Source organism: Fopius arisanus, unplaced genomic scaffold (assembly GCF_000806365.1).
Source record: "Fopius arisanus strain USDA-PBARC FA_bdor unplaced genomic scaffold, ASM80636v1 scaffold00002, whole genome shotgun sequence".
In the NCBI taxonomy this organism is placed as follows: Eukaryota; Metazoa; Arthropoda; class Insecta; order Hymenoptera; family Braconidae; genus Fopius; species Fopius arisanus.
The window spans coordinates 2,182,308-2,192,017 of NW_011887741.1; the positions used below are offsets into that span (position 1 = coordinate 2,182,308).

The 9,710-nt window shown below is 36.0% G+C and overlaps 3 protein-coding genes across 3 annotated transcripts in view; 2 read left to right on the forward strand and 1 right to left on the reverse strand.

The window, feature by feature from the left end:
- The window catches only part of dnc (phosphodiesterase dunce), a gene marked incomplete in the record, with an annotated part of 36,684 nt that extends 33,035 nt beyond the window's left edge, over window positions 1–3,649 (forward strand). Inside the window, 3 exon segments of the mRNA XM_011305822.1 lie at window positions 650–913; window positions 1,008–1,107; window positions 1,298–3,649. Of these exon segments, the coding sequence (XP_011304124.1) occupies window positions 650–913; window positions 1,008–1,107; window positions 1,298–2,046 (1,113 nt within the window).
- LOC105267145 (probable rRNA-processing protein EBP2 homolog) lies at window positions 3,552–5,874 on the reverse strand. Its single transcript, XM_011305800.1, has 4 exons — window positions 5,758–5,874; window positions 5,513–5,687; window positions 5,341–5,427; window positions 3,552–5,279 (listed from the first exon to the last, which is right to left on the reverse strand). The coding sequence occupies exons 2-4, from the start codon at window positions 5,588–5,590 to the stop codon at window positions 4,467–4,469; spliced, it is 978 nt and encodes a 325-aa protein (XP_011304102.1). The 5' UTR covers window positions 5,591–5,687; window positions 5,758–5,874; the 3' UTR covers window positions 3,552–4,466.
- Window positions 5,875–5,877: 3 nt separating this feature from the next.
- On the forward strand, window positions 5,878–9,196 carry LOC105267136 (uncharacterized protein YJR142W). The gene is made up of 6 exons (XM_011305787.1): window positions 5,878–5,925; window positions 5,992–6,361; window positions 7,056–7,153; window positions 7,231–7,435; window positions 7,599–8,078; window positions 8,186–9,196. The coding sequence occupies exons 2-6, from the start codon at window positions 6,286–6,288 to the stop codon at window positions 8,305–8,307; spliced, it is 981 nt and encodes a 326-aa protein (XP_011304089.1). The 5' UTR covers window positions 5,878–5,925; window positions 5,992–6,285; the 3' UTR covers window positions 8,308–9,196.
- The last annotated feature ends 514 nt before the right edge of the window (window positions 9,197–9,710 follow it).

The window sequence follows — 9,710 nt, forward strand, 5'->3', positions numbered from 1 at the left end:
TTTTTTTTTCTCTTCGTTTTAATTTCAAGTTTGATAAAGGAGAGGGCATAAACTGATGAAAAATGCATTTCCTGGATATTCCCTTTGTGTTTTTTTATTTCTCTCTATTTTTAATTTACTCTCTGATGAAATTACGCGGGTTTTGAGCGTGGGAAGAATTTTAAAATACTGCGCCTTGCATTTCACAATTAAAATAGGATTTTCTGAACGAGAAATAGCTGCACCAGGAAAATAATGGATGCAAATTTTCTTTATTTTTATAGTCAATCCGTGGAGAACACGTGTATTGAACATCTGGGTATTTGCGTGGAAATTAACGTTAACCGTTCAATTAATCGATTAATCGATGTAACTGTTTCTCAATAAATAAAAATCTTAATCTTTGCAAATAAAAATAAAATAAAAAATGAACACCCAAATTTTTCGTAACGAAACCGATAAATATCTCGTAAATAAAACGAGATAGCGAAATTTTTGTTAATACCTTTTTTATGACTCTTGATTGGTGCAATAAAAAAGGTTCTAACGAAAATTCAACGATCTCCCTCAGTTTCTGAGATATTTCCAAAATTATTGAAGCATTGATTTTTTTCGGTAGAAAATTGTCCATTTTTTTTTATAATCAGAGTTGTAAATTTATTGTTTATAGGTTCTTTCGGATATCGACAAGTGGGGAATCGATATATTCAGAATAGCCGAGCTCAGTAACAACAGACCATTGACCTGCGTGGCCTACACAGCATTTCAGAGCAGAGATCTACTGAAATCATTGGCAATACCACCGAAAACATTTGTCACATTTATGATGACACTTGAGGATCACTATGTCAAGGACAATCCCTTTCACAACAGCCTTCATGCAGCTGACGTCACACAATCGACGCATACGCTACTCAATACACCGGCGCTAGAGGTAAAATCGTCAGTTAATGTCTTTGATATTGATTTCAGGTGTTTCAGGGCTTTCACGGTATTTTATTCACTTATTTTTCTTTTTATCATTACAGTCGGTCTTTACACCACTCGAAATTACTGCAGCTCTATTCGCTGCTACGATACATGACGTCGATCATCCGGGCCTCACCAATCAGTTCCTCATTAATTCAAGTGAGTTTTCAAGGATTTCAATTTTTCAAATACAAAACTCAATTGCATATGTCAAAAGATTAATTTTTAATTTTAAAATTGAAATTTCAATTTATATATCTATGACAAGAATATATTGAATTGAATTTTATTATGTATATTTTTATTTTTCTATGGAAATTAAATAGAAAAAATAAACTGATGATTTCAGGCTCGGAACTGGCTCTCATGTACAACGACGAGTCTGTCCTGGAGAATCACCACCTGGCAGTGGCATTCAAACTCCTCCAAAACGAGGGCTGTGACATATTCGCCAACATGACAAAGAAACAGCGTCAGACCCTGAGAAAAATGGTGATAGACATGGTGCTGTCCACAGACATGTCGAAGCACATGTCCCTATTGGCTGATCTCAAGACAATGGTCGAAACAAAGAAAGTTGCGGGATCAGGTGTTCTACTCCTGGACAACTACACCGACAGAATTCAAGTTCTTGAGAACCTGGTGCACTGCGCTGACCTCTCCAATCCCACAAAACCCCTGGATCTCTACAGAAAGTGGGTGACACTCCTGATGGAGGAGTTCTTCCTCCAGGGTGACCGCGAGAGAGAGCAGAACATGGATATAAGTCCAATGTGCGACAGACACAGTGCAACAATCGAAAAAACCCAAGTTGGATTCATTGATTATATCGTTCATCCCCTGTGGGAGACCTGGGCTGATCTCGTTCACCCAGATGCACAGGAGATTCTTGATACACTTGAGGAGAACAGAGACTGGTATCAGTCTATGATACCGCCATCACCACCACCTGATGACAGGAGTGGAGATCAGTCCTCGGACAGGATTCATTTTCAGGTGACGCTGGAGGAAGGGGATGAATCTGGTGAGAATGTCGATGACAGTGGAACCGAAGCTGAGGGCGAAGCTGGTGATGCCTCAAATGATCCTGGAATGTGACGGAAATTGGCGGGTATTTGCAAAAAACTCCATGAAAAATTTCAGCAATCCTGGTGGCGTGTACACCAGTAAATGCTTTTCTCCCTTTGCACGTCATTGCTTCAATAGGATTAATGACGATGTTTAAAATACTTTGATGATGTCTCAAATGGTCGGTGAGTTAAAATCATCGGCTGGACCGATCTGCAAGCCGATCTGTCGTAATGTCAACACTGAAATCATTTGCGAATGCCGAAAACGTAGAGATATAGGTTTAAAAGAAAAATGAATTGTTGGAGGGGGGGAATCTCAGATAAGTACCTGCAAGGTTTGAAAATTGATCGAGGGGTGGGAATAGGGGGAGATTTTTACGAGTCTCTTATGTGTTTGAAATCGTCGGGATGTGAAGAGACGACATATCAAGCAGAAAATGAGGAAAGAAATTGTTAGTACCTAATTCCAGGTTGTTATCGATCTCAAGAATGGGAGAATTGTTGCCATCGACTCAAGCTCGTCGAGCCCGTTATCAGCGGTCTCAAAATTATTAATCCATTTACGCCCATTAACTTTGAGTTTACTCTCAATTTTTTTTTTCATCTTCTCTGATTGTTTTCTTTACCTAGCGAAAATGTTTCAACATTTTATATTAAGTATTGAGTCTGTTGCAACAGAGCTGGTCTCTGTTATCTCGAGTTTTCTTTTTTAATATTATTTGTTCACATTCAGATATCAATTAGTCATGATAAAAGTTTTTTAGACTTGAAATCACGTACAATAACATTCAATTTTTTTAACCAAAGAGTAACTTTAACGTATGGATTTGATGTTCTTTTTTTTTTTTCATTTTTCTTGTTTGCCTAGTTTTATCGAATTGACTAGAGAATTACGGATGTTGAAAGTGATAAGAGATAATTCGTGTTTTAGGGACGAGTTTATCATCATTGGATTATTCAGATACGCGAATTATTTTCCATCCAGTGTATACAGATAATCGATTATTTTTTTGGAGTTGAATCAAATGTCAGGAGAGGAAGAAGAAAATTGTTGAGTCGATGTGATTGTATCGGTGGGGAAAGATTACAAAGTTAAACAAGACTCAAATCGTCTCGATTCTGATATAAATAAATAGTGATAAAATTTAATTGTACCATAGATGACAAGTACGAGTGTGAAAATGAACAGATAAGACAGCCCAAAGTCGTTTTAACTTCTGTAATTTGTGTCATACATAGACGAACCATTTAAGTTGAAGAGTGAAACTTTAACAAAATTGAGAAAACCAAAAAGATGGTGAGGGGAGGGATGGGGGAGGGGGATGGAGTGAATGTGGATGTTTGGTGCTGGACACCAAGTCTAGGGTACATAATTTAAGGTCTATAATTACGGATAGAAGGTAAACAACTAATTTATCAAAGAAAGAAATTAAACAATCCTCCAATGCATGAAGAATTAAAATAAGAGAGACAAAATTCATTTTCATTTTCCTGGGTTGTCATGACTAATTTAATCATTATGGATTATTTATCTTTTTGGTTTTCACTTTCTTTTGAGTAATTGTACAAAAATGAATGGAGATATGAAGCGTTCCTCTTTAATTACTCGAGGCCTCGTGTGAAAAAAAAAACAAATGAAACAAAATATACAAAAAAAAATCTTTTTCCACTGATTTATAAAAAATGGTGATAAATTGGTAAATAAATTTGTAAACTATCAATTCTTGAATTAAGTTCCTGGTGCGCAGGGTATAAAAATGTGAAAAAAAATAGAGATGAAAGCACCCGATGAATTTTTGATATAATTGTGGAGATAAAAGTGAAAATTGTAAAAAATTAAGTGTCAAAAATTGAACCTAGAGAATTAGACGAGTAATTCGACAAAAAATCACTGTATTTAAAAACAATGGAGGGAGCACTTTCAAAATTTTCAATTCTTCAGATTCCATTTAATTTTATTATGCAAAAATTGCTTCGATTGTGAGAAAAAAAAGCTTCATGAGTAAAGAAAAAAAAATGACGATTATTTACCAAAATGTATAACACTATTAAATCAACCAAGAAAGAAAAAAGCAAAAAAAAAAACATAAAAAAAAGATGAAAAAAGGATTAAAAAAATACAAAACGTGTTTGATTGCTGGACAGTTAAATGACCATGTATTAATATCGTGTAACCTCGTACGAGATGTATGTCTATTAAAAACATATTTATTGTCGAAAAAACAATTCCTCGTCTCTAAAAAATAAATTCCCCAACAGATCCAAATCATTCAAAAATTCCCTTTCTGTATTTTCTGTCGTCATCAAAAAGAGAAATGCAACCCCAGCACTCGAAGAGAAAATAATAATAATTCATGCAGCAAAAGAAATCCAACAAAGAGGGATTTAAAAAATTGAACTATTAGACTTACGATTATCGAATTTATTGTACAAAGTAATCCTTAAGAATTAATTCCTCCTCGCCTTGATGCTGACTCTTTTATTTTTCCCCGGTCTCATCGCCTTTTTCGCCATTTTCTTGACCTTTCCCCCTTTAGTGGGAAATTTGCTAGGTCTTTTCCAGTCAGAGACATCCGCTGCACTATCCCTGGTATTCATTTTGCTGCCCCTCTTTTTTCCCCCGAATCCAAATTTTGAGTTCTTCATCTTCATTCTCTCAATCCCCTTCCTCCTCCTCGGATTCCCTTTATCAGACCCACTCCTGTTCGCAGTCTTCTTGTCATCCAAGAAATCCAAATCCTTTCTAATTCCCTTTCTGTACTTCTTCACCTCGTCCAGCATTTTCTTCTTCTCCGCATGTTTTTTCAGAGTCGCCTCGATCTGCATTTGCTTTCCCACTTTTCTCTGCTGCCTCAGCTGTCTCACCTTCTCAGATCTCTCAGTCGCCAGCTGCTTTCTCGCCAGATTCTCTCTGACCTTGTGCATGTGCTCGTCAGTCTTCACCATTTCGGCGAAGTAATCGTCAGGGCGAATCGTGGGTACCCCCAATTTTTTTATTCTCGTGATGCCATCCATCACAGCTGACTGGGCCTGACGATGGAACATTGTCTCTCGTTTGAAGTCATTCACCACTGGATCCTCTCCAGGTTTGTACTGAGGGAGCTTTTTATTTCCTTTTGCGAGTTTTAAACGACGTTCCTCTGTCTCCTGAAGCTGGAGGGCTAATTCCGGGGCCAAAGGAGCTGGAGGATTCACTATATCGAGACGCTCTATCCAGGGAAGTTTCAATTTCATTTCTTCAGTTTTCCTCTTCAATTGGGCCTGTAAATAAATTATCCCAATAAATAAATAAATAATCTCATATTATTTTTCAGGGACTCACTATATTATTATTCGTCTTCTTCTTCTCAGTTACGACGATGGAATTTAATCCTGGTTTGAGCAATCCTTTGGCAAACGCCTCCTGCAGCTGCAAATCCCAAAAACACGTGAGATTTTTTAGGTTAACCCCTTGGAAATTCAAAATAATCTTCAATTAAACCCCTAGAGCTCACCTCTTCATCAGACGAGTCATAATCAGAATCTGATTCTGGGACAATCTTTTTTCTGCTTTTTTTTACTTTCTCCTTCATTTCAAATTATCGTTAGGCTTATAACAAATTTTTTCTTCGGAATTTCTTCTCAACACTTCACACACCAAAATCGACTGAAACTCCCCTCCGCAATTACCTAGCTTACCGACAGAGTCCAATGTATTCACAATAACTAAACGATTTGAAATTTCCTGTCAATGACTCACAGAATAATCATCGAGTCCCCAAAGAAGACGTTTTTCCCTGTCATAAAATTTCTGTCTCTGGAATTCTTCTGAAAATTATAAATTCCTCTTTTCTGCATAATAATAAATAAAAAAAAACGATATTAATAAAAAAAAACGAAACAAAACCGAGAAAACCAATAGTGAGCGGTAAGAAAAAAACAAAATAATCTCATCTGAATTAATCAACTCAGCCTTTCAATTTTTTTCTTACAGAATAATTGACGTTCTACTGTTTATTTATTTTATCCGGTCACATACACAAAGACTGAAGTGGATTGAAGTGCGCAGGAACATCCGCTGGTGTCAAAGCTCTTCCCCAAAGCGTACACGATTAATCGAAAATTAATCGAGCAAAATCCCTGGGATAAAACCAAAATAACGAGTTAAAACAGGATTCAACGATCGTCTGAGGTTGATGGGTGGTTTCTACGATTAGGAATTTTTTTAAAATCAACTCCTCGAGGCGGTGATTTGTGAAGCTGTGAAGGAAAAGCTGTGACGAGCATCATGGCGGATACCGAAACACAACCAATGTCACGATTACTCAAAATTGCCAACAAATTCAACTGTTTTTACCTGTCAGGTAACGATTTTATGATTTTTTTATTAACATCACCTAAAAAATATCCATCAATTTCCCTGTATCCTTTATTATTACAGTAGAAATTGCCTCGACTCCGAAGGGGTGGCCAGATATTGATCTAGCAGTTGTTGATTTTTTGTAACCAAAAATCATCCTCACCCCTCTAACTGCCTCGACATCCCAAATATTTTTCCACGTTATTTTTCAACTCTTTCCTCATTTTCATTTTTTCCTTGCCGAGAATTTCTGTTTTCCTCGTTCATTCCTGTTGTATGAGAAAAAAAAAAATGAAGGTCACCTGACATATTTATGCTTTTGCAAAACACGCGAATTCCTCTCGGAATTCGTGAAGAGTTGTTATTATTAGTATTAATATGCGACGTTTTAATGAATCAAGGTTGAGTTCATGTAAAAATAGTTATCGATGTAGCTGGGAATTTGGCACTGGTGATGGATTATTTTGCAATCCAGGAAGAATTTGTGAGAATTAATGAGAGCAATTACAAATTATCCTTGAATTATTTCAATTGTCAAAACATCTGGTTTTCCTGATGACTTGTTACTATTATTTTTTTAATGATGTGTGCTTTATGAATTCCAGACAGGTGATTAATTATGATAAATTAAATAGTCTGATTGATTTAATGAATTTATGAGTGTCGAGACGAGTGGTAATTTTTTATTTCTTTTTCAGGGTTTCATGCAGGGAAATGCAGGGCTTTCGTGGTGGATGGACAACAGGTGGGACTCGTTAGATCTGATGTCATGAAGGAATTGGTGAACTATCCACAAGTGATTATATGATTGTTAATTGAATTTGAGGGGGTCATGTGGCTTTATTTTTAATTATTCTCTTTTATTTACTCCAGGTATTTGAGATTCAACCTGATTGTGTCCAGCTGAATCCAGCGTTTCGTGGTTATGCTGAAAGGAGTGCACGTATTGATGAAGTCCTGAGGGAGTGGAAAGCTAGTGGTAAATTTGTTACCCTCAGGGGCTGGAGGGAAGAGCGTTACGAAGTTCGTGCTCAATTCAATACTCCACCTCTGTTGGAAATGGATCGCTCCGCGACTAGTGAGTATTTTCTAACTGGATAATTATTATTTTTAATAAATTGTCATTCTTTTCGATAAAGTCTTATTGAAATATCGTCGTCGCGCATCGAATGAATTTGGAATATGATACATGAGGGGAAAAGTATTTAATAAAATTCTTTTGAATATTTAAAAATCCATAGGCCTATTTGGAATAAGAAAATACGGAGTAGACATCAACGGGTACGTGATGGATCCAGTGAAGGGATTATCAATCTGGCTCCAAAAACGTAGTCCCACTAAACAAACATGGCCTGGCTACTGGGACAACATGATCAGTGGTGGATTGAGCGTGGGTTTTGGTATTAACGAGACAGCAATCAAGGAGGCTGGTGAGGAGGGTAGCATTCCAACGAATTTACTTACCAATCTCAAAAGTGCTGGCTGTGTTTCACTGTTCTTCGAGAGTGAGAGAGGCCTCTTTCCCAATACAGAGTTCGTATTCGATCTGGAATTGCCACCAAATTTTGTGCCAAGCAATAGTGATGGCGAAGTGGAGATGTTTGAGTTATTGCCAGTTAATGAATGCATCGAGAGGATACTCTCACCCCATTTTAAGACTACGTCGATTCCAGTTGCACTTGATTTTTTGATCAGACATGGGTACATCACCCCGGAAAATGGTTTGTTTTATTAATTATTCAATTTCTCCTCGTGTTGATTAATATTGATGGATTGGAAATTTTAATGAGATCTCATACTCATAATTTGATTTATTTTTTTATTGCAGAGCCAAATTTTTTAGAAATCGTGGAGCTTCTTCATGTTCCTCTCCAAACAATGTACAATTACGTGCAACAATCGAAGCCTAATAAAATAGCTGCCAATGGTGAGACTAATGCCATTCTGTAATGAGTCGATGGATACTAACGAATGAAAATACTAGACTCTAATTTCCAGTGTTCGAGAGTTATTAATTGAATTGAATTTTCAAGCCAATGAGTTAGAATTGAATAATTTCCCAATGAATTCATTGGGTTCACTGATATTCATTTAAGTGGAGGAATTTGAAAGAACATGTGATTCAAGTTTAAATAGTTTTGTTTAAATAGTTGAAATGCGTTGGAGTGAGAGTTTTTCGTATTTTTTGAGATCAATACTTCCAATAACCCCAACAAACAGGTGGAATTCAGGTTTATTCATAGAAAAAAAAAATAAAGCCTGATGTATAGTTGAGTTAAGGTGGAAACATTCCAAAAATCAAACTCAAGTACTCCCTCTGTTTTTTTTTTCATTCATGTTTAATGTGTCAATGAGAATAATTGTTTTATTTTCAAGCACAAAAACCATTATTCGTACTTAATTTTCTACGTGACTGAGTATTCTATCGTTACGGTATTAATCTATTGACTTATTTATTGTTATAACGATTAAAAAACAATAGAAAAAAGGATGACAAATTTTTTATTTTCAATTTGCAGTATTCGCTGATGAATAAATGTAATAATTCTGATCCCACGGTCTTAAGAGCTGTCACTGGTAATTCTTTCGATTAAAATTAAAATGGAAATCAACGGAGTAGTTATCACAATTGTTACATTTATTTCCTAAAAAAACACGACGCAACGAAATTGCTATTGAAGCTCGTAAGGTGCTTAGCGTTTACAATATTGAATAGAAGAAAAAAATATTGTATCGATTTAGTACTTTTGTAAGATGACAAAGGGATTCCCGAATGTGTGCTAGTCATCGTTTTTTTCAAATATTGTATTTTAGCTGATAATTAAAAGGTAAGAACGAATTTGTTAATTTCATATCCTAGTTTTTTATCCCTGTCGATTTTCTTAGCACAAAGGATTATTAATTTATCAACTAGTGATTGAATTCTGATAAATTTTCCCCGGGAAAAATAATAAAATTCTCACATCCCCTGGGACTAAATCGAAATTTGGGGGAGGAAAGTGATTTTTTTGAACTTCAAATTTTTTCATCGAGCAACGATTAATTGCTGAAAAACACAATTAAAAAATGATCAATTCTATTCGGAAGTGAAATTTTTTTTACTTTTATATATACAGAGGAAAGCGTAATGGCTAACGTTCAAAAATCGTATTGAAGAAAGTCGGAAGAAATGAAAATGGCGGGTGGAGAGCAAAGAGGATTGACTGAAGTAGAGGCTTAGTTCTGGGGGTTTAAATGACCCCAGCGGTATCGTAGTACTGCACCCCAAGAGAGGGAGGGCGCAACACGCAATGCTGGGGTGTTTTTTTTTTATTAACCAAGTTTTTATTGCAATGCTGGGGTGTCCATCAAGT

Excerpts from the sequence above, each read along its gene's own strand:
- LOC105267136 (XM_011305787.1), top strand. The coding sequence starts at position 6,286 with ATGGCGGATACCGAAACACAACCAATGTCACGATTACTCAAAATTGCC. Across the intron at positions 7,436-7,598 it reads AATGGATCGCTCCGCGACTA|GCCTATTTGGAATAAGAAAA; the intron begins GTGAGTATTTTC and ends AAAAATCCATAG. Across the intron at positions 8,079-8,185 it reads GTACATCACCCCGGAAAATG|AGCCAAATTTTTTAGAAATC; the intron begins GTTTGTTTTATT and ends TTTTTATTGCAG.
- LOC105267145 (XM_011305800.1), bottom strand. The coding sequence starts at position 5,590 with ATGAAGGAGAAAGTAAAAAAAAGCAGAAAAAAGATTGTCCCAGAATCA. Across the intron at positions 5,428-5,512 it reads ATGACTCGTCTGATGAAGAG|CTGCAGGAGGCGTTTGCCAA; the intron begins GTGAGCTCTAGG and ends TGGGATTTGCAG. Across the intron at positions 5,280-5,340 it reads AGAAGACGAATAATAATATA|GCCCAATTGAAGAGGAAAAC; the intron begins GTGAGTCCCTGA and ends ATTTATTTACAG.